The sequence below is a fragment of the Setaria italica genome, chromosome IX (genome assembly GCF_000263155.2).
Source record: "Setaria italica strain Yugu1 chromosome IX, Setaria_italica_v2.0, whole genome shotgun sequence".
Lineage (NCBI taxonomy): Eukaryota > Viridiplantae > Streptophyta > Magnoliopsida > Poales > Poaceae > Setaria > Setaria italica.
This window is the reverse complement of record NC_028458.1, coordinates 34,075,180-34,100,558: the sequence shown is the minus strand read 5'-3', so window position 1 is coordinate 34,100,558 and position 25,379 is coordinate 34,075,180. Positions and strand designations below refer to the sequence as shown.

Sequence of the window (25,379 nt, the reverse complement as noted above, 5' to 3'; positions counted from 1 at the left end):
TTCTTCTAATAGAATATATTCCAAATTCTATATTAAATTTGATTTCGGATATTTTCAATTTGCTTCAACCGGCTCATATGTCAGTTCCTCACTAAGCACCACCAGCCTCTAGCCCTCTACTGGCTGGCGAGCCCAGCGGTCGGTTATGTACTTATGTGTCAACGACGAGCTTGGCCCTGGCGTGGCCAGACTCCACCCTGTACTGGTCGCCGACGCCGAAGTGCGCCATGAGCAGCCACACCACGGTTAGCAGCTCGCCGCCCTGGCTGAGCTGCCTGGCATGGGCGCTCCCGGCGCACTTGCCGGCGGCGTAGCAGAGCATCTCCACCCACACGCTGGTGACGAGCCGCCACCGCTTGGCCTCCGTGGCGCCCTCCAGCTCCAGCAGCTGCCGGGCGAGCTTGCACGCCTGGAACAGCACCGACTTGCTCCGGTCCCCCTTCACGTCCCGCGGCTCGGCGATGGACGTGTCCACCGCCCGGAGCCTCTCCGCGCAGCCGGCCTCGTCCCCGGCCTCGTCGGCTCGCCGGAAGAAGAAGCTCTTGGCCTCCGCGCAGGTGTCCCCGAAACGGATTTGCCCAATGCTCGCCGTCATCATGAACGGGCGCATCACCAGGAGGAAGAGCATGTAGCTGGACACCTCCCTGCTCATCGCCGGCAGAGGGTCACCGCCGATGATGTCGTCTTGGTTGGCGTAGAAGCAGAGGTCGGTGGCGATGTGCCAGAGGAGGATGCTCTTGTCGAACTCGCAGTCCACGCTCCAGCCCAGCTGCTGGTACAGGCCCTTGCGCTGGAGCGCCCACTGGCCCCGGTGCTCGCCGAGCTTCCGGTAGGTCTTGGGATCCATGGTGCTGTTGGCCTTGCTCTTGAGCTGCTCGAAGACGAGCTGCTTGAGCTCCTTGGACACGGCGATCTTCTTCGTGTACCTCCAGCTGTCCCACATCGTCTTCACGCGGAAGTTCCACCGCCATTCCAGCCGCTCCATGAGCCCCTTGTACCAGCGGGGCTCGTCGTTGAGGCAGTAGCTGATGAGGTTGTACTGCGACATCCGGTTTGACCACCTCGGCCTCGTCTCCGGCTGGAAGAGCTGGATCAGCCAGAACACCGCCCCCGCCGCCGGCCGGAGCCGCTCGCTGGCTCGCAGATCGGCGAAGGTCCAGGGGGAGATCACCATGAGGAGGATGGCGTAGGTCTCCAAGAAGATGGCGCCTCCCAGGAGCACGTAGGAGATGTCGACGTCGACGCGCGCGTTGCTTCGCATGTCGCCGGCGGCGCGCGCGAAGAGCACGAGCGACACGACCGGCGCGGCGAGGGTGAAGACGCGGAGGCCCCGGCCGAGCCAGCCGTGGATGACGGGGGCCTTGGAGTGGAGGGACTCGTACATGAGCACCAGCTCGATCTCCACGACCTTGAACGCCTGCTCCATCTCCAGCCTCCGGAAGAAGGCGAGGCTGTCGGTGCGGTCCTGGAAGCTGAGGATGAGGTCGACGAAGAGGCGGCGGAAGGTGTGGAAGAGCCGGTGCGCGCTGCACACCAGGTCGCCGTACTCCACCCGCCTGACCTCGACGCGGGCGTCGCCGTCGGGGGGCCGCTCCGGTACGATAACGATCTTGGCCACCAGCCCGGCGTCCGTCCGCGACTGGCACTCCTCCACGAACTTGGCGTAGTTGGGGCCCGGGTCCGGCGGCGTCAGCATGGAGCTGCGGAGGCTTCCCATGCTCGCCGCCCGGAGCGCCAGCGTCCGCTCGCCGTACTTGGTGACGCCGGCCATGAACATTATGATTGCCGGGACCATTAGCCGGACCCCCGGGCGCGACTTCCAGTAGACGTAGCCGGCGAGGACGACCTGCGAGACGAGGCTGAGCAAGTGGCGCAGCCAGAGCTCGTTGTCCTCGACGGCGAACGCCGTGATGGTGTCCTGCCCGCCGAGGTGGAGGATGAGGAAGGGGGCCCAGAACACGAGGACGTGCATCTCGGCGTTCCGGGAGCCGTCGCAGAGCTTCTGGTTCTGGGATAGGTTGCCCAGTGCGTAGATGGCGATGTAATCGGCGAGGAGGTACGCCAGCCAGAGCGGCATGCGCAGCCACCACTCGGCGATGCGCTTGCGCAGGCCGCCGGCGAAGAGGAGGAAGACCTGAAGGGCGAGGCTGGAGAGGACCAGCACGCGGATCTCCCACTCCCCCCACACCTCCCACAGATGCTTCAGCGTCATCTCCCACTAGCTATGTTCTTGACTATTCCTCAGCAAATCTTACACCTTATCTACTGCTGATCCATGACTCCATGAGAGCCTATTTGCTTGCCTGGTTTCGTTTGTGAATAACAGTAAGCAGAGGATTGCAAATCAACACGGAATTGCTAGTAATTTGGATTTTTATGTGCCTGTGCCTCTATATTGAGAGAGGATGTTTTTTTTCCCGTCAGGGCACAGGGGCACAAGACACTGATGACCGGCAAAGGTCCTTGCAAGGTCAACGTACTCCCTCCGTTACAATTTCCCTCCGTTTCAAATTGTAAGTCATTCCAATTTTCTTAAAAAGTCAAAGCAATATATTTCCATTCATAGTATATCTATTCAGTGCTATAAATCTTTATGACAAACATAAAATGGTTTGACTCTCAAAAAAATTAGAATAACTTACAATTTGGAAGGAAGTACTTTAAGGTCTCGTTCGTTTCAGTCGGATTGGATTCTAGCTTGAATTACTTTAAGGCCCAGTACGAGTGATTCCGCCTGTGTCACTCAATCCGGTCAGGATTTAATCCTGCCAATCCGCTCAAACCGAATAGGCACAGATGGAATCAATCCGCCCAGGATGCGCGGCGTGCGTTGCCCATTCGCCGCCAACGAGCATCACTGCGCCCACGCGCCGACGACTGCGCCGCACGACCTCGTTGCGGTCAACCCACTGGGATGGCTCATCGTACTGTACCCACGCTCTGCCCATGCCGCTGGCATCACATCGCCATTGCTCGCCCATCCTTGACATTGCTCGCGCTGTCCTTGGCCACTGCTCGACCTTGCACGGAAGCCAACACCTCGACCTTATCCTCTCCTAGAATCCCAGTCCGCTGGTCTCGCTTTCTCCCTCTCTCTCTTCCTTTCTTCTTCTTGCGCCAGACGTGCATGAACCGTACCGAGTTGTGCAGCTGCGATGGCCAAATTCGTCCGCTCCACTCTACCAGAACCAAATCGCCTCCATCCGAAACTCCACCACCTCCTAGACTCCACCCTCCACCACTCCTTGCCGAGCTTCGACCACTTCTCCGCCGGGAATTTCAAATCTCGCGACCTCCATTCCCGCCGCCGCTCCAAGCTCCACGCGCACACCGACGACCACTCTCCGGCCATCATCTTCGACAACCAACCGAAAAAACCTAGTTATGGTGAGCCCCTGGTGCTGCAGCGCTCGTCACCTCCCTCTCTCCGCCGCCGTGGCTGCCGGTGTGGCATGCCGCCCGTCTGCCCATGCCACCGCTCGCCGCCGGCCATGTTCTGGCTGGCATTTGGCAGGGGCAAGTGGGGGTACAGGTGCGCCCTAGCGTGCTAGTCGTGCTGGCGCCATGCTCACCTAGCCGGTGGAGCTCGCCCCGTTCAGATTTGAGGCTGGTGGAGCTCGGCCGACCTTCCATGACTCGCCTCGTGCGCCGTCAGCTCCTCACGTCGTGGCCAGGAACCGATCCAAAAGGGGGATGGGCCTTCAAACCAGGCCGTGGAGGGTAGGGGAAAGCCAAGCCGAGCCTATTTTCATTCTAGGCCAAGTCTAACCGAACAGTGATTCCAATGCAGACTTAACTTGGAAACCAATCCACCCGGAACGAGCTTGGTTCCATGCCATTCCGAGAAAACCAAACAGGCCCTAGAGGCATCTCTGTACATGCAACCTCTCCTTGCCCTTCCACGTGCCATCCTTATCCTTGATTCATTATTTATTTGCTTTTACTTGTGTTGCGGGCCCAGCAATGATTCCTGACACTGTAGCCCAACAGGAGCGATGCCTGTTTTTTCTACGGAGGCGACTGGTGGAGAGCGGTCTCCCAGTCCCACTTGGGTTCCTTGGAGAGCCCCACGCCCCACACCTCGTCTTATCGGCTTGATATGTCCATAGAAAAAAAGAAAATATATAAAGCAATTAGATTGCCATTGGCTCGCCGGCTCGCCCCGGGCGATCCACCCCTACAGCAATCTCCTCCGCTGTTCATGCTCTTCGTCTCCGACCTTATCGTCATCATTTTTCTTTGACGAGCACCCCTGCCCTGTCCAACTACTTCGTCTCCGGTGGCTTTTGCTGCTGGACAAGTCGTCGCTTACCACCGCCGCGCTAATCCGTCTTCATCAGAATGTCAATATGCTACCCCCATCGTCCTACACCCTCCATCGGATGTCCCCGACCGTCTTGGCCAACGGGGTCATCACTGCCTCGCCTCAAGCCCATCTCCACCGCAGGGCCGGCGGTAGCCTTCCCGGAGAACCTTGTGGGCGCAGAGCAAGCAACCCCAACCCGTCAACGACCAAAGTTACTTTCTTAGATTCGTTAGTTCCCTCCATTCTTCTCTTCTTTCCTTTCTTGGTTAATTTCTGCTTCCGACCAACTCATCCTTTCCTGATCGAGAGAGCTCTCACGAGAAGCTAAAATAAGAGTCATCTCGTTTTATATTTTCCAACTTTCTTTCCTATATGGGGGCAGGCACCATCAGTTTTAAAACGGTCACCTCAGCTTGCCTACATGCACATGAATTAATGCGGGGAGACTGAAAAAGCTACTCTATAATAAATATTATAGATTTATAGCTAGTTTAATTAATGCGGGTTTTATGCTCATTGTACAAATCCAACCAAATAAAGTTTATATTACAAAAATAAAAAAAATGATAGTTAAATTATTGGTTAAAGATTGTAAAGTTTGAATCTTGGTATGTGTGTGCCGTACCTCATAAATAAAAAAGGAGGGAGTATTATAGCTAGCTCATTGGAAGATTGTTTATTATTAAGATATTCATAGATGATATGGACAATTATTGTAGCTGGTAATTGACTATATTGTTGGAGTGCCCTAATAAGATCAGTTTTAATGATAAAGTTTAATTAATGTTAATATAGCTAATCATATTAAATAGTTTATACCTGGTTACCATAATTGATGGATGCATAAATGAATTAAATAGTTTACAGGCCACGTTTAGACAAACCACTACATAAGCTATATGTTTTGTTGTCTGTGTGTGAAAATCAAGTACTTGAAGACAGAAGCCGTATGCACTAGTGCACACGCTCTAAGGCTGAACCAAAATGCTTAACATCCACTAAAGCTCCTGGATTTTGAGCAGTTCTAGGACATGTGGGACAGTTGATCCCACAGGGCCCATTGTGCATAGGACCCATTGCACTGCTCATGGTAAGTTCTCGCACTACCAGGGATTTACTAATAACGAACCAAAATGCGTCATAAACATATTTTTTGCGCCATAAATTATGTTTCATGACCCTCGTGTGATGAACACCGTTAATTATTAATCGAGCTTCATAAATTGAGATTAGTGGCGTACCTTATTTCGGTGCGTCACTAAGATTATGACGAATGGAAATTCGTTCTAGAAGTCGCCATAACATTGTTTTCCAGGTTGTGTCACGTCGGACAAGAATCCAACTTGGCTTCGACGTTGCGCTAAATGTTATGATGATTTCGTTTATCATAAGTTGAAGCTCGATCCATGTAAGGGCCTCTTGGGACCCAATTTTGTTGGACCATTTTTAGCCCAAATTAGGTCCATGAGACTTTTTTGGCCGAAAAAATATTTGTTACAGGCCATATTGTGCCAAATTTTTCTTGGCATGGCCCATCTAACAAATATTAATTATTTGAAAATTCAATTATGTATTCGTACAAATATATCATTATTGTATTTCACAACGCCATATATATTCAATTTTTGCTGCTGATCACTATCACAATCACACATGGACATAAAAAACCTCATTGTCATAGATACTTCCATATTACTCACATCACACTCAATCAAAAATTCACTAGGAGCAATGCAACATAGAATAAGTTTGCAGATAGATGGATACAGTGGAACAAGCACATCTTATTTTATGACGTTTTGACATATGTCATAATTTTTTTATCATAGATCAGAAAATTATTTCTTGTAGTGTCGACTGGGGGGGTCCCATGTGATACCTTTTTCCCAAAGTGTTAGCTTATGGTTCTTGATTTGTTTTCTACAATCTAACATTATACTGTGATATTGTAACTACCATAAACATTGCGGTGTGCTACTTATGGTTCTTAATTTTTTTTTCTACAATCTACCTTTATACTATGATGTTGTAATTATCTTTTCGATTTTTTTTCGATTAAAATGCTAGCTTATGGTTCTTGATTTCTTTTTATAATGTGCCAATGATATTCTAGCTACCTTTTCGATTTTGTTTCTACAAGATTGTTCTAATTATTTATAACTAATTCTGTTTTCAAATTTTCAATCCCAGCCATGAACCGATGCAACATATGTCTAAAAATAGGTGAATTCTCATGCAAGAAAATTTTTATACGACACTCGAAGAAGTAACAGTACGACGTAAAATATAGCTAATTTGAAGTGCATTTAGGTTCAAATATTGATCAATTGATTTTTTATTTATTTTGATCGGTTTCCGATTTGATTCTATACATGGATGCAATGATATTTTTAATACAGTAAAAAAAGCACATTCTTTTTATTGATGCTTCAGCAACATGTTTGATAGAGGCGTGGCATTCTAACCAATTTATGGGCATCGTTGCCCGTGTGAGACTGGATCAGACCTTGCCATATGCTTTGGCGTGGGATAGACGAGGAAATTTTTTTACCCTCAACTTGAAATTTCGCTCCCACGAGGAGTCAAACTTTAGGATCTGAGGGGTGCTACTAGATCACTCTAACCAACTCAGCAAGAGGCTCGTTCGCTTTATTCTATCTCAGTAAATTCTCCTATATCATTACCATGAATGAAGTTTGGGCATTGATGGATTTCGGTATTTTCTGGTTTGAGCTTCCTGAACAGACGCTGAAGCCTATCAAAATCACACTGAAGATGTCTAAGAAATCTCAGGCGCAACACCTCTGCCTCCCATTTCTCCTCGCTGGCTCCAAGCGTCGCCAGCTTTCCACCCCTGATGTAGAGCTTCTTCACGCCTGTCGGCCGAACCCACTGCGCCAGGTCTGCGAACGGGAAGCAATGGAGGTCGAGCTTCTTCAGGTTGGGAGGAAGGGCATAATTCATTGTCGCCACCGAATGACGGCGTGATGCTTCAGTGGTGCCGTTCTTATCAGAGCTGAGCACGCCCCAGCTGATTCTCAACGACTCGAGTGCCTTGAACTCGCCCAATTTCAGGAACTCATCCTCCAGCGGCATGGCCATTTTGCCGATGACGATGCCGAGCTTCCTGAGCTTCTCTAATTTTGTGAGTTCATTCAGATGGCAGAAATCTCTGCTGTTTGAGTTAGCAACCACAAACCCCTTGAGAATCTCGAGCCGAGTGAGCTGACCGAGCCCTTTGGGCATGCTGACGAGCAGGTGGCACTCCGACAGGTCCAGGTACTCGAGCTTATCGAGCTTGGCGATGCCCTGCCCGAGTTCTTCCAGATTGTGGCAGGCCCGGAGGTCCAGCACCTGGAGTTCCCGCAGCTTGCCGATGGAGTCCGGCAGCGACTCGATCCTTGAGATGCCACGGAAGCTGATGTACCTGAGGTTCCTGCAACTCCCCATGTCGCGGAGGCGCTCCACGCCGCTGATCTCGATGTGGCTGTCCATGGGGTTGTCGATCTGCTCGGGAGCGCTGAACTCCCTCCACTGCCCGAGCTGCAGCACGCGCAGGTCCTTCTTCCCGGCGAACCAGCGCTCGTCGAGCTCTACGTACTTGTGGCCGATGTTGTAGATGGCTCTCACCGCGGCGCTGAACCCGGTCGGCTGCTGCGCCTTGCCGCCGCCTTGCAGGCACGCGCGGCGCGCGAACGCGACGTCGCCGGCGTTCAGCTCGAGGAAGCCGTTGCGTTTGGCGACGCTGGAGAGGAGGTCGCGCATCCATGGCCTCACCGTGCACCGGTGGACCGTGGCGCAGAGCGCGGTGGGGGCTGGGGCTGGGATGATGAAGCCCTTGTCGACGAGCTCGTCGAAGCGCCTCTTGCCCTCCTCGGCGGAGCCGACAAAGCCCTCGGCGAGCCACCAGTGGAGGAGCAGCCGCTTCTTGATGACGGCGCCCTCGGGGAAGGCGGCGAGGCAGAGCGCGCAGCTGCGCAAGCGCGCCTCGAGGCTGCCAACGGCGAGCCTGAGGTGGCTCATTTGCGGGCCATGGCGGATGTCGCACATCTTGGTGGTCATCGCCGTTGCCGTGCCTGGAGCAGACGGCTGTGTGGGAGGTGTAGTGAGATATTCATATCCATCCCCGCCGCCGCCGTCGCAGGGGATGTTGTAGGCCGCGCGGATGGTGGTCTTGATGGCCTCGATGCCAGCATCGACGGCGAGGAGGCCCGCGTGGATGCGCTCTGCGTCCAACGTCTCGAGCGCGTCGTCGAGGTGCTGCTCGACAGGGTCAAAGCTGTAGCGGATGCCCTTCTCGGCGTCGTCGATGCGGCGGAACACGCCCTCTAGCTGCACCATCTCCCGGCGGAGCTTCTCCAACAGCGCCCGGGATCGGGAGCGGAATTCGGCGTCCTCTGCAGCAGCTGAGGCGGCGGAGGCTAGGGGCGGAGGCCCCTCGCCGTCGGCGATACAAAGAGGCGGTGCTGCCGAGTCGAGAAAGGTGCTGATGGTGGTGAGACGAGCACGGAGCGGGACAAGGATGTCCTCCTCCACGCCCCGGGATGTAGCGTTCCCCTGAGCAAAGATGGACATGTTGGGCGACGGGTGTGGGGAAAGAGCAGACTAGTTGGTGAGCATCGCCGTCGCCGCTTGAAGAAGAAAGGACATGCGCTTATTCATTTGCTTTTAATTATTTTGACCGACCTGGGATGGGATACCTTTTCCCCAGCTCACATGTCAGCCGCCGCTGGCTCACACTCGCACACCTAACACCTTGTCGCCCACACGGCTGCTCGCCGCCGAGTCGTGCCCATCCGCCGTCCCTTGGCGCTCCTCTCGCCGGCAGAATCAGATCGCAGGGACACTGGATCTTTTGGATAAGGTAATCGAGGGGCAGTTTCGTCGTTTGACATGGCTACAGATTTGGAATTTCCGACTGAGGCGATTGTATCTATGGCAGGGTGTTGTCGGGCGATTGGCATCCGCCAGCCGGCATGGCGATGGCTGCGGCGGGGGATCTGAGAAGAGTGGTGGACATGCTGCGCTCAGAGCGCATGGAGGAGCAGTTCCGGCTGCTGCGCGCCACCACCCTGCTCGTGTACCTCCGCTCTGCTGTCTCGCTCATCCAAACCGACGTGGCGGCCTCCAAGGGGGCCAGCCTGAGGCTCATCTTCTGCGCCCGCTCCCTGGTCGGTCCCCTGCGCGAGCTCCTGGAACAAGTGTTGCAGCTGCACGCGGAGGTGGGAGCGGAAAAATGGCGTCAGGTGCCCGCCGTCCTGTACAGGTACCTCGACATCCGCTCGGACATCATCCGTGATGTGAGGCAGTTCCTACACAGGTTCAGGTCCCTCAAGTCCTACGCCCAGGTGGAGCATCCTCGTCGCTTGTCGAGGTACGGTTATGCCGATGACGGCGACATCGCTTCCTACACGACAACTAGTGGTGCCCGTGCCCGCCGCAAGGAGGCCCTCCGGGAGCCTCTCGTCGGGAGGTCGGAGCTGCTGGATGAGATGGTCAGCGTCTTGCTCGCCGACAGGTCCGGCTACCGCGGGCTGTTCCTGATGCCCGTCGTCGGGGGCCCTGGCGTTGGCAAGACCCGTCTGGCCAAGGCCGCTATGATGGATGACAGGCTCAAGCACCGGTTCCGTGTGCGGCTCGGGGTGTCGGTAACACGGGACTTCTGCCGTGAGCGCCTCCTGCTTCTGATGATGTCCCCAGAGAAGCGTGCGGATGTGGTCTTCCATTCCCCAGAAGCCATGGAGCAGCACCTGCGCCGCAACCTTGGCCGTGGGGATTATTTGATCCTCCTGGACGATGTGTGGAGCGACGATGAAGGCAAGTGGCAGGAGATAGGCGAGGTGATGAACGCCCTGCCTTCGGGGGGCACCATCATCCTCACCACCCGGACCCCTGACATCGCACCCAAGCTTGCCACATTCACAGGAACCACCAACGTTTCCAAGCCCTTCTACCTGCAGCCTCTCGGTCGAGAATTCTCCTCCTCGTTCGTGGCTAGATGGATGGCCACATGCCACTGTGACTGGCCTGCTGAGCTTGTTAGAGAAGCTGGCACCAAGATTGCTGACAAATGCGGCGGCATACCGCTGCTGCTGGACTGTGCGCGTATGATCTTTTCCCAGCCGCTGGACACTGGGTTCTGGCCAGGATTACTGGACAACGCTGACAAGAAGAAAATCCATCGCCCGGACATGCTCTGGCCAGAGCTACCGGCGTACATTGATTACCTTCCCACCGACGAGTTCTGGCACCGGTTACTGGACCATTCTCCTGAACTTCCCCATGGAAATGTGGTCTTGGAATGCGCCGCTGCCAGCTACCAACATCTCCCAGCTGACTTGCAGAGTTGCTTCTTGTATTGCTCAGTGTTCCCTTCAGACTACGACTTTGACGTCGAAGAGCTGGCTGATCTTTTGACAGCCCAAGGCTACATACCACCAATAGTCGCCGAATCCCTACGGAAAGGATTCCTCCATCAGCTCCTTGAACAGTGCTTTTACCCTCTGCAAGAATATGAATATGGAGACAAGCCTACATACAGGATGCACAAGGTGTTGCACATCTTTGCTCAGAACATGGATAGGAGAATCAGTTCAATTGTCAGAGTTACTACTAAAGCTAAGGCTCAAAGTACTATTCAACGTGCCTCATTGATTGTTCATCCTTTGACAACATTGTTTCCTAAAAGCCTGCGAGCATGCAAAGGTTTAGGAGCGCTCATATTACTTGAAGGAGAACAAATGCGCCCGTCCGAGCAGAGTCAATGTGAGATCACCGAGATTCCCCAAATGTTTTTCCAGTCATTTAGGCGTATACATACCTTGAGTTTCAGAGCTATTAAAATCAGGATGCTTCCTACTAAATTTTCGGATCCTGACCGTGTGAAATATCTTAATCTTTCGCATGCAGCTATTGAGAACATCCCCGGCTCAATCTCCAGGTTGCAGTCTCTTCAAACACTTATACTCTCCTATTGTGACAAGCTCCAAAAACTGCATCCAAATACAACCAAGCTCACACAGTTACAAAAGTTGGACCTTGAAGGCTGTTGCAATCTTGTCGAATTGCCTCAGGACATGGGTAAAATGAGGAGCCTGGAATATCTAAATGTTGCTGAGTGCTCATCGCTCGCTCAGCTACCCCGTGGAATGGGCCAACTGAAAAGCCTTCAGATGTTACTAGGTTATGTTGTCACGGATGGAAGTTCAATTCTAGAGTTGCAGTCGTTGGGAAATCTCCATAAGCTAAGTCTGTGGAGCCTTGAAAAGGCTTCGGACCTTGTGAATGTGAGAATCGCAAGGTTGGAATACAAAACAAACCTTGAGTCATTATCATTGCATTGGAACATGGATGACTCAAATGACGCCGCACTGGATTCTGTGGTACTGGAAACTCTGCAGCCTCACCAACGGTTAAAAGCGTTGGAGATTGTTGGATATGATGGTAAGAATCTTCCATCTTGGATAACAACCACTGAACCTTATCTCGAGTCCCTTGTAGAGATCAAGCTAATTAATTTGAGGTCATGTGAAAGAGTATTGCCTCCACTGGGACTACTGCCATGTCTGAAGATCGCAGAGATAAGTGGAGCTGAAACAGTCGTCAGTGTCAGTACTAATTTCTATGGCCATAAAGGCACATTTCGTTCATTGGAGAAACTTACTTTCTCCTATATGCATAACCTTGAAGTCTGGGAACAGGCGCAGTGGTCAGGGATGTTTCCACGTCTTGCAGAATTGGCAATCATCCAATGCCCAAAACTGAGAGCATTGCACATGGAGCTCCCATCACTTGAGAAGTTGATACTTTGGATGAACAACAAGATGCTGTACGACCTCAAAGGAGCCCTGCGAGGTGTAGCCAAGACCCTGGAGCATATATCGATTTCCTTTAGTGAAGGGCTTCTAGCTTCTTCGGAATGTGAAGGCCTGCAGGATCTTGGTAGGGTCACCAAGCTGGAGATATGCGGGTGCAACGAGCTGGCATGCCTCCCACAGGGTTTGCAGCATCTTTTATCCATCAGAAGCTTGACGATTGACAACTGCAGAGAATTGGAGGCTTCACCTGATTGGTTGGATAACCTACCTTCTCTACAAATTGTGCAGTTATCAGGCTGTCCTCTGCTGCATCACATTCCTGGAGGCTTGCAACAGCGTCCTGGAATCATCATATATGTTGAGGACTGTCCTAGTCTACCAAAACAACGGCTTCCTTGTTCTCCAACACAGCCATCAGGTACCTCGGCTCTTGATGCTTCATGGCATTTAAGTTTTAGTTTTCAAATTAAAATGGTAATAACTTCATTAAAATGTTTATTTGAGGAATTTTGGTGGAAGTTATTATATTAATTGCCTGGAAAAAAGTGGCAGTTTCATTTTCTAATTATTTTCAGTAAAATCAATATTCACTCATCCTAATCTTACAACTGAATTTTGTTTATCATATTGATGAAAAGTGTATCCAGTGTTCGCCTAAACAACGTCTAAACGATAAATAGAGGCAAATTGTGTTTAGCCGGTAAGTGGTTAATTAAACGATTAACCGTCTAAATGTTCAAAAAAGGGAAAAACAGCCTAAACAAAAAGGGAACTAAACACTATTAGGTGGGCTAAACGGAATTTTTAACACACTATTTAGGAAAACACCGGCAAATCAACTTGAATTCTTACATGCATAAACATGTATGCTCAAATTTTTTCAATGGATAAATATATATACTTGATTTTTTATATCCATAAATATGAATACTTGATTTTTTTTACATGCAAAAAATGTATACTTGCTAGAGTACCTTTTCTTTTAGGCATGAATATGTAAATTTTGGTGATATAGTACAAGATCATTTAACTTGGCGTTTAAGCAGTCTAAACACTAAACAAAGAGTGATACCATTTAGCATTTAGAATAACAGTGAGTGCATCCAAACTTTTTTTTACCATCCATGAAGAGGTACCAAGAGATACTACTAATTACAATTTTAGTACCTCCCGAGGACTGTGGAAAACCTCTTGACTTTTAAATGCAGTGACACTGGTGACTTGCTTTGGGTTCTAAAACTCATAAACTTCTTATTTCTTAAGAAGTTGCTATTTTTGTATCCGGGAATGCATTGACATGCCTTAAACTTTTTTGTTCCAGGAAACCCTGCTGATACCAAGGGCAAAGAAATCATCATCGAAGATGTTTAGATTTCGGTTTTAGATTATATTGGTGCTGCACGTGGTAGCTAATTTCTTCAACCGTCGAGAGTGGACATAGAAAACTTACAAACCTCACCTCAACTTTGAGGATAAAAATGGGCTAGGTAGAAATTCAGTTATGCTCTTTATGATATCATATCCATTAAGGAACACTTTGCATATGATATTTTTCAGGTTATGTTTCCTTTTGTGGAAGCAGCCAGCAGGGGAGCAGAAACAAGCCCTATTGAAGGTGGTAGGTTCCAAGAGGTTAGCGAATCCTCTGTTTCATATCAGCTGGCCTTTGCTTTGAGACCAATATTCACCGTACAGCATGGCAAGTCGGCAACTCGCCCATTGAGAACGGTGAAGAACAAGGCACCGATCCATCAAGCTTCTTCAGGCCCCAAGGGTCAAAAGCCGTTGTTCTGCAGCGCAAGAGCAGGGGTGGAAATGCTCTGCTTTAAGCAGAGTGGATTTGCCCAGTGCCCATCCGGCGATCCTGGCAAACTGATTGCAGCTCGAACGAACAAACAACTCCCAGCAAAACTTGCCCCCTCCGGGCATATATGCTTGGAGTTGGGCTTCGTCGTACTCTTGGGCCGACCTATAACTTGGACCATTCTTTCCTCTTCACTCTTCCAGTACCGACCGGGCTGACTATGCACATCCTGCCGGTCAGCGCTGCCACCATACACTTTTTGTTCATCAACTCATCAGACTATTGCAATCGCTTGTTAATCTTCAGGAGTTCAGGGTCGCCAGTCTTGTGACAAGGACACATCCAGATCCAGAGCATCGACTTTAGGTGTGTTTGGTTATATGCATTATGCATGAAATGGTTTTTAACCTAGATGGTGGTTATTTTATTTAGTTGGAAATAAGAATGAAGCTATCTCACTTGATATTATTTTCAATAAGAGAAGTGAACAATATGTTCAATAACAGAAGTCAACAATATGAGCGGTGGGCGGTGGCCCTTGGCTCGGCAGCACGGGGTGCGCGGGGCGGTTGCAGTTGTGTGAGGCTGGTTGGTGCCGGCCGCACAAGGCGGCGTGGTGGCGGCGGCAGCTACTCACGGCGGGGGCCGTGCTAGCCAGCACGTGCTCACCAGAAGGGCTAGGGCGCTCGATCTCCGACAGCAATCAATTTTCCTTTTTAGAAAAGTTTTTCTTCCCGCAACTTTCTATTTTTGGAAAGTAATAACTTATTAACGCAACTTGTATGCTTAACTTTTTCGGGTAATTTTTGATAAGATAATTTTTGAACGCAACTTCAACAATACACACAAATTTTACGCATAACTTATGAACACAATTTTCATGATACACACAATTTTTATGTATAACTTCTTCCGCTCAAGTTCTGATTGGATTTTTTGGACATTTCAACTTTTATGCATAGTTTTTTTAAAAAAATAACTTATCAAAGACAACTTTTTAAAAACAGTTCACCCTACCACTTCTCGAGACACCTCTTTAGCACAATTTTTCTAAAGCATTTTGTCAAAAGAAATTCCCAGGAGACAACATCATATAAGGAAAAAAACTGAAAAAGAAAAAAAAGATAATACTTGCTATTCCAGAATGTAAATGAAAATATTAGAAAGAAAAGAAGGAAGGAATTAATACTGCATCCATCAGTCCGCGTGATTTGCACCTGATGTCCAACTAGCCTTCACAGTCTTATACATATACGACAAGCACACGTGCAGACAGCGCCAGCCACATCGCGCGCCGCGAAGCACGCTAACGCGCGCGGGCGCCATCAGCTTTGCGTCGCAGCGGGCGCGCGGCGACAGGGGCACCTCACAGCAAAACGCAAGCCCCTGCGGCCGCATGGGACCATCGGCCGGCGGCTGCTCGTGGCCCCGCATCGGCAGGGGCGCCCAACACGGCACCTCGACGGCGGCGCGGTGGCGGATCGGGACTAGCGCGTGGTGGCTACTGTTAGCTCGCGGCACCTCGAGCTCAGTCTACGGGCAACAGCAGCTGTAGCCCGCTATTTGGCGACGGTGGCTCTCAGCCTTGGCTGCCAGCGGCCTCTTTGCTGGCGAGTGATGCGGGGACGCCCGCGTCACGCATGGTGGCGTCTGGTGAAAGAGGGGATGCCCGCGTTCGTCACCGTCGTCCGGCAATGGAGGCCGGTGGCTTCCATGGCACAGTGAGGGTGGGCCGTGGCCGAAGCGTGCATGGGGATTGAGGAGCCTTGTCCGTTTCTATGGGCTGATGACGTTGACGTCTTCGGACGCCGGTTTCTTTCTTGGAACCGTCCATCGATCTGCCTCTTTGCCTCATGCGCGGGGTGTTCTTCTGGAGTGAAAACCCTGAACATCAGGTCGGATCCCTAAAGGCCTCGCTTTGGATGCTTACACCTTGTCATGCTGCGGCAGCCGCCTCCGAGGTAGGTCTTAAAAAAAAAGTAAAAAAAGAGAAAAGGAAAAAACAGTTTGGTGGCAAGAATGGTGTTAAAATGCGGCTTTAGTCCTGGTTGGATAGGACTATAGATCCCGAAAATCTAACCGAGATTAAATTTTTGAGACAAAAAGAGGTCCTTTAGTCCCAGGTCATTCATTCGGGATTAAAGGGGGTCTTTAGTCCCGGTTGGTAAAACCAACCGGAACTAAAAGTTCAAAAAAATAAAAAAAAGAGCGCCGCGCCCGCCGGCCGCCTGACCGCCCGCGCCCGCCGCCTGACTGCCCGCGCCCGCCGCCGCTCGACTGCCCACGCTCGGCCGCCAGCCCGACGCCGCCCGCCGGCTCGGTTGCGCCAGCTCGCCCCGCCGCTGCTGGCACCGCTCCCCCGCATGTTAGCCCTACCCTCACCCCGCTGCCGCTCCTCAATGCTAGTGAGGGACGAGTAGAGGGGGAAGGGGAGGGGCAGCAGAGGGGGAAGGGGCGGCGAGAGGAGGAGAGGGAGAGAGGAGGTGCCGTTGGACGCAGAGAATTAGAAAACAGGGAGAAAGGGTGAGGAGGAGAAGATAGGGTGGAGAGGGAGGGCCACGTGGAAAGGGGCATTTTGTCCCGGTTGGAGCCACCAACCGGGATAAAATGCCCCTTGTCCCACTAGCCGTTACAACTGGGAGTAGAGGGGCTTTAGTCCCGATTGGTCTTTACAACTGACACTAAAGCTCTCCCCGTCAGTGGCTTTCGGTGGCACATTTTTGACCCGAGACTAAAGGCATTTTAGTCCCAGGTCCAAAGTCAACTGGGACAAAAGCACCTGGATGGAAGGTTAGTTCTCTACTAGTGTTTCGTGTGGCAGCGTGTTAGTGCTTAGGCCGTTTGCAGTGGAGTTGTGGAGGTTGATGGTCCATGTTGAGTGGAGTGATGGCATTATGCAACTTGTGTCGATGTTCCAATCCGACCGGCTAAGTTATGATGAGTTGGCTCGTGTCGATGTTCAATCCGACCAGCCCGGCGTTGTAATGTGTTATGAGTTAAGTTGTGCGATGTGTTGTGCGGGGTAAGGCTATATCCCAATCCAACCGGCCAATGTTGTTAGTTGTAGTCTGAGAATTCTTCTTTTTAATATAATCAATAGCTCCTCTGCCGGGTTCGTTTAAAAAAAAGTGAACAATATGGGTCAAGTAAATTGATTAAAATAAACCATTAAGGATCATCTATATATATAGAATGTGATGAATGCAATTAAACACAACCTTTCTCAACATGTGGAGGGATAGCAGTGGCCAGAGGATGATAACGGCGTACAAGTCATGATGCATGGACATTATACAATAAACGATGATACTCACTCCATCCTATAATACAAGACATCCAAGTATTTAAAATTTGTCTTCAAATACAATACAATATATTGTAGGCGTATTTGGATGACCGCTCATTTATTTCTTTCCAAAATTGACAAGATAAAGGTAGCTAATTAATGGATTATTACTAAAAAAATAATTTCTTTGTTATATGCAACTGTCATTAAAAGAGCCAGACAACACAACTTACCACTATTAATCAAAGGTACATATGTCTTTTACTACTCCAGCTAATATATGTCTTTTACTACTCCAGCTAATATATGTCTTTTACTACTCCAGCTAATATATTCTAAAATCTCTAGGATGCTTTGTATTTCAGGATGGAGGGAGTGCATAGCTAGGTAAGGTGTCACACCTGGTTATAAAGGTAAAACCAGATGCATAAATCACATGTGCGCCAGGATCAAATTACACACATGCGACAACTTCAGTAAATATCAAAGGCAATGTCATAACATAAAGAGAGTATATAATTATTACATGACCGATAATCTTTTAAATCGAATAGAACAAAAGTTTATTATTATCACAACGGATCTTCAACAAGCACAGCAACTTCATGGGCAGTTGACTGCAAGAACACGTACGCCTAGTACTCCTCCCAATCTTGTAGAACCTCCACAGCATTGACTTGTTCTGAGCAGCGGTTTGAGCAAGTGTGAGTGCACTTATGGTTGGTACTTAGCAAGTATGGGGAATGTATGGTGTAAGGCTAATCAAGGATAGGTTAAGGTTTAATAGCATTTCAACATTTTATTTGGTTGGTCAAATTTTATTAGCATTTACTAAATGTAAGTTTATACCACCCACATTAAATATGAACATAAATAGAGATAACATAAATAAATAACAACGATTTAATTTGTCTTTCAATAATTTAGTCATGTGAGAGTCCAAGCTGCTCTTAACCGTGAGCATGGTCGATCGATTAGTTGTACACTCTGCAGAGGTTGCACATCTTTACCCACAAGTCGCGTAAAATTTCAAAAGAACTTTAGACCCAACCATGCTGTGCGGGCTAGGCACAATACCACACTTCCGAGGTGTGATTGCATAAGGATGCTATGAGGACTTTATAAAGATTCCCTAGTAAGGATAGCTCGCTAAGGTTTCATGATTAACGCAATGCGTAAACCTTTCTCCAACTGCGAAGCTACCATAGAGCAGATCAGTGAGAGGGCCGGGTTATACACCAACTACTGTCTCCCCCTCTTGTCCCTTTCAGGTAAAGCTACCACGAACTAGAGTCTCTAATTATTTAGTCAAGTCCAGAACCATTTAGTTCTTGTGGTTGTAATGTTTTCCCAGGTGGTTCTCCATGTTTCAATTAAGCATGGTGATCTTGTATTAATGAAATGTATAGCATAAATAAATCAAGATTAATAATTGAGTTCATTAATACCACCATATCCCAGTTGAGCAACTAAGCGTGAACTACCCAACATTATGTACACCCAAGTTGGTCAAGGTATAGGGAAATAAAACTAGTCGATCCTTAATTAGGTCCCGTCATGTTTATGACTTAAAGTGCATGGCATAAATATTATTGAACATGAAAGTAAAAGTTCTTAGGATCAAGCTGTGGTCAAGGACACGACTTGCCTTCTGGGACTTGCTCCGGCTGCTCGTAGTCTTGAAAGTCTTGAGCTTCGAATCCTTCGAGCTGCGGTCCTTCTAAACGCATCATACGAGCACATATAAGTAAGCAAAGGAATAAAGTAAGAAAACATCACATCAAACAATAAAAACAGAGAAGAACAAGGTCATAAAGCTAATCTATGCGTTAAGATGAACTCATAAACGTAAAAATAACTTAAAACGGGTCTAGGATCCTAAAGATACGCACTAAGGGGCTTGCTGGCGAAGATTTAAAACTTCCAGGGGCTAAACTTGAAGAACCAAGGGCTAAAACATAAATACGTGCATAAACCAAAGGTTTAATGTGCAAAAGAGCAAGGTTAGGACGGGGGCACTATTATGCAGAAGCTCAGGGGCCAAAACAGAAGAAAAAGGACTAAAACCTAATTACTTTTGAACTACTCTGGATCGAGGTGCAAAAAGGAGAAAGATTAGGGACTCTTTAGCAAAATCAGCACAACCGTGGTTGACCAGTACGCTGACCAAGTCAGATTTGATCCGACCGTTGGATCTAGATCTAACGGCTGCGGTCGACTGCGACTAAAGCGGCGGCGCGCGGGCGGTGGAGAACGGCGGCGCGCGGCGGTGGCTCGCCGAAATGTGCTCAAAAACGATGTTCTGGCCACGGTTTTGGATGGGATCTTGACCAGGAGAAAGCTTGTGGCATGGAGAGCACGGATAGCGTGTCGTCTTGGGGGGTTAGGCGATGGTGGTGGTGCTAGGCTCAGCGAGACGGCACGGCGGCGTGGCGACGTCTCCGACGAGCCGAAACGAACGGAAAAAGGCACGAGGATTCTCGGGATCTACATCGGTAGCTTCGTCACCTCATGGCGGCGCTCTGGGTGAAGCTCTTGGTGACGGAGAGGCAGCGGCGAAGGAGATCGATGGCAGTGGCGGCGCTCGGGCTCAGGTGGCGGGTGTAGCGGCGCTGTTTATATAGCCCGGGGAGGAGTGTGAGCCGAGCGGAGGACGCGGAGGCGGGCGGGCGGCGGACTCGGACGCGGCTCCGAGTCGGTTGCGTCGCGGGCGAGAACGACGAGAGGATAGGGATGACAGGCAGGCCCTGCCTGTCATTGGGAGAGCGGCGGCGTGTTGCGGAAGCGGCCAGCGCGGGAGCGGGCCTCTTCTGGGTCGGTGCGGTAGTGGGGTAAGGCGGAGGCGTGGGCGCGGTGCGAAGGAGTTGGGGCGCCGGGCTGCTGGGCCGAAAGGAGAAAAGAGGAGGGAAAAAGAAAAAGGTTTGAAAAGGAAAACAAACATAAATTCAAACACAAATTTGAATTCAAGCAAAAAAACAATGCACCAGCATGAATGCAACAATGACATCCTATGATTCATTAATTTATTTTAAAAAAATTTAATTGCCTATGAAATTTAAATGCAACATTAAAATTAAAATCCTTAGACACACGCACTTAATTTCTAGCAATTCTAGCAAATTTTATTAAATTGCATAATTTAAAATTTAGGGTGTTACATAAGGCTAGCGATGCGGGGCCGTCAGCCTGTCCACATCTAGATGTAGGAGGACGCTCACTGAAACATGAAAGCTAAACACGAGCATATCTATGATAATGGTGCTGAAGTAATTGCAGGTAGTCGCCGACACAATCATATCTCATCGCCGCCTTCGTGAGCGCTTGTTATGGTAGTGGTGGCCGCCATTAATGGAAAATGGGACATCAATCCTCAACAAAAATCTCGAAATAAATTGGACCCGGGACTAAAGCGGTATTTGTCCCGGGTCTAAATTTTGTAGTTCACGGGTTACTGAAAAGAGGAAAGTATATCTAACCCCATCACATGTAATATATAGGTGAGATGGTAAGAATGCTGCACGCGAAACTAGAGTTGCGGGTTCGAATTCACCGCGGCAAGAAAGCATTGCTTGAGGTGGAGGCCGTCTCCCCATCGCACCACCGTCATGCTGCCGTCACCTCCACCGCGGCCGTCGCATGGTGCGGTGTCACCTCCACAGCGGTGCTATCCCAACCCTTCCGCCGCAATTTTGTGCTATCACTACGGAAGAGCGCAGGCAAGCTGTTCGTCGAAATGCCTGCTGACGGGTTGAGTTTCAGACAGGAGATGATATTTATGGCCGGTGAAGTTCAGGTAACTGCCTGTGCAACTCGTCCTTATTGTAGCAAAATACTCTCGCACTGTTATCTTTCCATTGTTAGTGATAGTTCTCCATGTCATTAGAATCTCCGGTAATAAATTCAGAAATTTGAATTCTGTGAGAAAGTGAACTTTCCATGCCGAAACTTTGTAGGTAGATAAAAGTACATAATTCCTGTACTTTAGGTTCTGATTACGTCAGGTTTTCAACGAAATTATCTAGTTTACTTGATTTTATAGGTAAAAAAAGGTGCACCAAACATAGAAGCAATTTACACAACGCGTTCCTGTTTCTATTGGTTACCAACTAGCGAGTCTCAAAAGAGATGTTAACATAGAATGACTTTTAGATGGAACTGGCCAATTATTTAGGAGGAAAGCTTTTTACAGTTACAGAAGATTAGAAAATTAGAAAAAATATCTATACACTATATACTAAGATTCAATGATTAATCTTTCCCCTTGGTAGATGAAACACGCCATGTACTATCTGGTCCGCATCTCATGTCGGTCTACATAGGCTATTGATCACAGACATCAACTTTGGCTGCACCACTTGAGTCTAAAAATGTTATATTCTTTTATGCCTCATTGAGTAACCCACAAACAGAACCAAATTCAGAAAGCTTAGAGCAGCCATCATCCAGAAGAAATAGTCGAGATGGCCTTCATTCAGGTTGTCTGGAATCCACCCAGGTTCGCCACCGCGTGTTGTGGCCACTGCAACAATGCTGAGCACAGCTGAGCTGAAGTAAGACCCGGCAGCAGTTGCAAGTTGCCCGAGCGCTGCGCACAGGCTCCTCATGGTCACTGGGGCTTCGTCGTAAAAGAACTCAGTCAAGCCAATGCCACCAAAGACCGCGGCTGCACCATGCACCAAGTAAAGTGGCACCTGCCACAAGATGCTGATTGGCACGGGCACATCCTGATGTTTCAGGCCGTTGGCTTCCGCGATCGCCAGTCTCCTTGTCTCCAACAATGCAGCAAGCACCATGGTTAGTGTGGACAGAGCTTGGCCAATTCCAAGGCGCTGCGACTGGGAGATGCCTTTCTCTTTGCCGGTGAAGCGACGCGCCAATGGTATTAAGATGGTTTCATATATGGGAATCCAGATGAGGAAGCTGCACACACTAACAGTGGGCATGGATGCAGGTGGGATGGCAAACGAGCCAACATGTTTATCCATGAACATGCCTTGCTCAACCAATGTTGATTGCATCTGAGCGGAGACTGAATAAAATATCACAAATGACCCCCAGGTTGGGGACATCGAAAGCAGCATCTTTAGCTCCTCAACTTGTGACACTGTGCAGAGTCTCCATGAACTCATCTGCACCACGGATTCATTGTCTGATGGGGCAATGGCAGCCTTGTCAAAGAACCTGAAGAAAATTGATCATAGGAGGTAAATTTCTTGTCAACCTTATATTTTTCGGATGACATGTTTTTTCAAAGACGTATTTCCAACACATGTTCTTTCAGCAATTTTCATGTTCATCATGGTAATTGTAAAAATGTCATAACTCATAGCTCGAAACTATACTTATTATCGGACACCATAGTTTCTGTAGTTTACTGCAAAAAAGTTCTTTTTAGTCAATTGGACTGCACATTGACTTGCAGTTTGCAAAAATTGAAGTACCTGAACCGATTGGAATGCTTGTTCTTTTGACTTGCTTCAGCTGTAGAAGGCGAACGCTCATACAGAAGCGAGCTGTCTTCCGGCAATTGCAAATGCCACTTCCTGACAGCAGCAACAACCACTTGAAAAATGCTTGTAAGGGGGCTTGCTTCCATTCCCCTAAATCTATATATCCTCGAGCCGGCGACAAATACCACGAAAAAGAAGAGCATGAGCACTGCTGGGATGACGTAGCCGACCGCCCACCCAACATTGTCCTCCAGCCAAACAATCACTGTGCCAGACAGAAGGGAGCTGGTGCTGGTCAAGAAAAAGTACCAGTTGAAGAAGGAGCCCTTCTGGGCCAGCTCCACCCGGTCATTGATGTCAAACTGGTCAGCCCCGAAGGTTGAAATGCAAGGCTTGAGACCGCCATTCGAAATGGCAAGAAGGTAGAGTCCAAGGTAAACCGCTGCACTATGAACATCATGGTAGGAGGACGCTGAGAATACTGGGAGTGATGCTGAAGCTATCAGAATGAGCATTGCCTGGTAAAGCGGAGATATTCAGAGTTGTAGGTTACATTCATTGCGGAGCAGGTTTCATTAGTAGCTCTGAACTTACGATGATGTAGACTGGGACGGATGCAACAATGGTCCAGTATCTTCCCCAGTAAGTGTCTGCAAAGAAAGCTCCAAGAAGTGGTGACAGGCAGCATGCTCCGAGCCAGGCGGAGACATTTCTTGCTGCGTCCACCTTTCTTTCGTGGAGCACAGTGGTGAGAAAGGTCACTAAATTCGTTGAGATTGCACCGAACGCCATGGTTTCGCAGAATTCAACACCTGGTATGTGATATTGTGATGAAGAGGTGAGCTGGTTGTTCTAAAAGAAGAGAAAAAAAAAAGCGACGAGCAATTTTTAGATGCATGAGTTGCTGCTCCCTGCTGGTACCTAAGATGAGATAGCATGCCCTCCATTTCCCTGTGCTGCGCTTGACAGCAGGTTGTTTGTTGATATCAACTGATCCATCACTTGCATACTCTGACGCTACAACCTGCATCATAACACCAAAAGTTTCAAATTCAGAATCCAGTTCTGAGCCGTCGAAACTTGTTATCAACTGCCTAGTGTGATGACTCTATGTGGTAACCATGAAAGCACAGCAACTTAAGACAAGAGAAAGAGTACCTGAGGAGGAGGTTGGAGATGGTGAGCAACCAGCGGGATCTCCTCGTCTGCTGTTTCCATAGCAGCCTCCTGTGGTGTTCCAGAAAGCTACTCTATCAGTTACTCTGTGAGATGCCGAGAAAGGAGGCTTTAACAAAATTTCCCAGCACAATACTTTGCAAGAAGAAGAAAGCAACATAACGTCGAGAGCATTAACGTAGAGATGACAAGAAGAAGATTAACTTAGAAACAAAAATAAACAGTTATTTCAGGACAATATATGAGGAGAACAAAGATCTGAACAGGAGCTTATTACTGTTGTCTTCCAACAAAGGTACTGAAAAGTGAAAACAGCTGCCTACAAGATATTCCTGCGGATACCATCAATCCTAAATCAAAGTTGAAGGAAACTAACATCAATCATGACAGGAAGATTCAGCAAAGTACCGGTTACGAGGATGGTCGACACTTGGTAGTGGTGGTTATCGCATTATCCTCAAAGCTTTTCGCCTAAAAAGGGCGTCCATGGCCATTTACAGTGGGTGTTCATAAAAATCCCACATCGACGGGGGAAGGACGCACGCTCCCCTTGACAGGCCCTTTTCTTAGCAAGGACGCAGTAACATTAAATTTTTGAAGCTGACATCTCTGACTTTACTTGCCTAGAGAGAACTGGTGCCCACTTGTCATCGTGTGGTGCCTCTTGGGCGCAGTCTCTTGTACGCTTCCGGGTAGCCAACAAAATAGTTAGGCACCGCTGGTGTCCGCTAGTCCGTATCGGACAATCATTTAGAAAACGACGGATTAGCATACATCCGAAATTTGCTCCATTTTTTTTCGTGAATGATACTTGCAAAAGTACCCGGGTTTCACACTTCTTCACATAGGTTTGTTTCTCTTGCTCACATGTCAAAATAACGGCATATTTCAGCTCAGCTGTCCGTTAGTTTCATCATTCATCTATGACTACGCGCATAATTCTTTAATTCCTTTGATTAGCGTTTTAGGGGGTGTTTGGATAGTAGGTGCTAAACTTTAGCAATGTCACATCGGATGTTCGAATGCTAATTAGAAGGACTAAACATGAGCTAATTACAAAACTAATTGCAGAACCCCTATGCTAATTCGCGAGATGAATCTATTATGCCTAATTAATCCATCATTAGCAAATGGTTACTGTAGCACCACATTGTCAAATCATGGACTAATTAGGCTTAATAGATTCGTCTCGCGAATTAGACTCCATCTATGTAATTAGTTTTGTAATTAGTCTATATTTAATACTCCTAATTAGCATCCAAACATCCAATGTGACAGGTGCTAAACTTTAGCACGGGGTATCCAAACACCCCCTAAACGGGCACAAATACGGACTACAGACTCCCGGCTGTGGTTATCGTAACATGTGAGTTGAACATGCAGGTTGATGCTACGATTCATGTATTCCTACCTTGTGGGACAGAGTATGGATATATGTGTAGAAGTGAGAATCCGGGTGAGATTGTACGAAAATGCCGAATAAAATCGAGGTATGTCGGATGATGGATCTCGATCAGTTGACAATGGATGGTCGGATAGG

The 25,379-nt window shown here is 48.8% G+C and overlaps 4 protein-coding genes across 16 annotated transcripts; 1 reads left to right on the top strand and 3 right to left on the bottom strand.

Moving 5' to 3' along the window:
- On the bottom strand, positions 1 to 2,601 carry LOC101760534. The gene has a single exon (XM_004983393.4). The coding sequence runs from the start codon at positions 2,210 to 2,212 to the stop codon at positions 152 to 154; it is 2,061 nt and encodes a 686-aa protein (XP_004983450.1). The 5' UTR covers positions 2,213 to 2,601; the 3' UTR covers positions 1 to 151.
- A 4,330-nt stretch (positions 2,602 to 6,931) lies between these two features.
- Positions 6,932 to 9,052, bottom strand: LOC101758911 (disease resistance RPP13-like protein 4). Its single transcript, XM_004983389.3, has 2 exons — positions 8,993 to 9,052; positions 6,932 to 8,863 (listed from the first exon to the last, which is right to left on the bottom strand). Exon 2 carries the CDS (start codon positions 8,645 to 8,647, stop codon positions 6,956 to 6,958), a length of 1,692 nt encoding a protein of 563 aa, XP_004983446.2. The 5' UTR covers positions 8,648 to 8,863; positions 8,993 to 9,052; the 3' UTR covers positions 6,932 to 6,955.
- On the top strand, positions 8,992 to 14,704 carry LOC101759307 (putative disease resistance protein RGA1). 10 transcript variants are annotated; one of them, XR_002675897.1, is made up of 5 exons: positions 8,992 to 9,170; positions 9,249 to 12,541; positions 13,681 to 14,162; positions 14,234 to 14,293; positions 14,434 to 14,704. XR_002675897.1 is itself a non-coding variant. In XM_022823234.1 (4 exons), the coding sequence occupies exons 1-4, from the start codon at positions 8,998 to 9,000 to the stop codon at positions 13,734 to 13,736; spliced, it is 3,378 nt and encodes a 1,125-aa protein (XP_022678969.1). In that variant the 5' UTR covers positions 8,992 to 8,997; the 3' UTR covers positions 13,737 to 14,704. The 10 variants fall into 10 exon arrangements, 3 of the variants coding, with proteins under 3 accessions (XP_022678969.1, XP_004983447.1, XP_022678968.1); XR_002675898.1 differs by having other exon boundaries at positions 14,412 to 14,704; XR_002675901.1 differs by having other exon boundaries at positions 9,249 to 12,304; positions 12,412 to 12,541; positions 13,681 to 14,704.
- A 6,633-nt stretch (positions 14,705 to 21,337) lies between these two features.
- LOC101757425 (protein NRT1/ PTR FAMILY 8.3) lies at positions 21,338 to 24,401 on the bottom strand. 4 transcript variants are annotated; one of them, XM_004983386.3, is made up of 6 exons: positions 24,248 to 24,401; positions 23,822 to 23,890; positions 23,585 to 23,687; positions 23,258 to 23,475; positions 22,655 to 23,181; positions 21,338 to 22,394 (listed from the first exon to the last, which is right to left on the bottom strand). In XM_004983386.3, exons 2-6 carry the CDS (start codon positions 23,879 to 23,881, stop codon positions 21,584 to 21,586), a joined length of 1,719 nt encoding a protein of 572 aa, XP_004983443.1. In that variant the 5' UTR covers positions 23,882 to 23,890; positions 24,248 to 24,401; the 3' UTR covers positions 21,338 to 21,583. The 4 variants fall into 4 exon arrangements, with proteins under 4 accessions (XP_004983443.1, XP_004983444.1, XP_004983442.1 ...); XM_004983387.3 differs by having other exon boundaries at positions 23,822 to 23,925; positions 24,248 to 24,375; XM_004983385.3 differs by having other exon boundaries at positions 24,216 to 24,373.
- Positions 24,402 to 25,379: the final 978 nt, after the last annotated feature.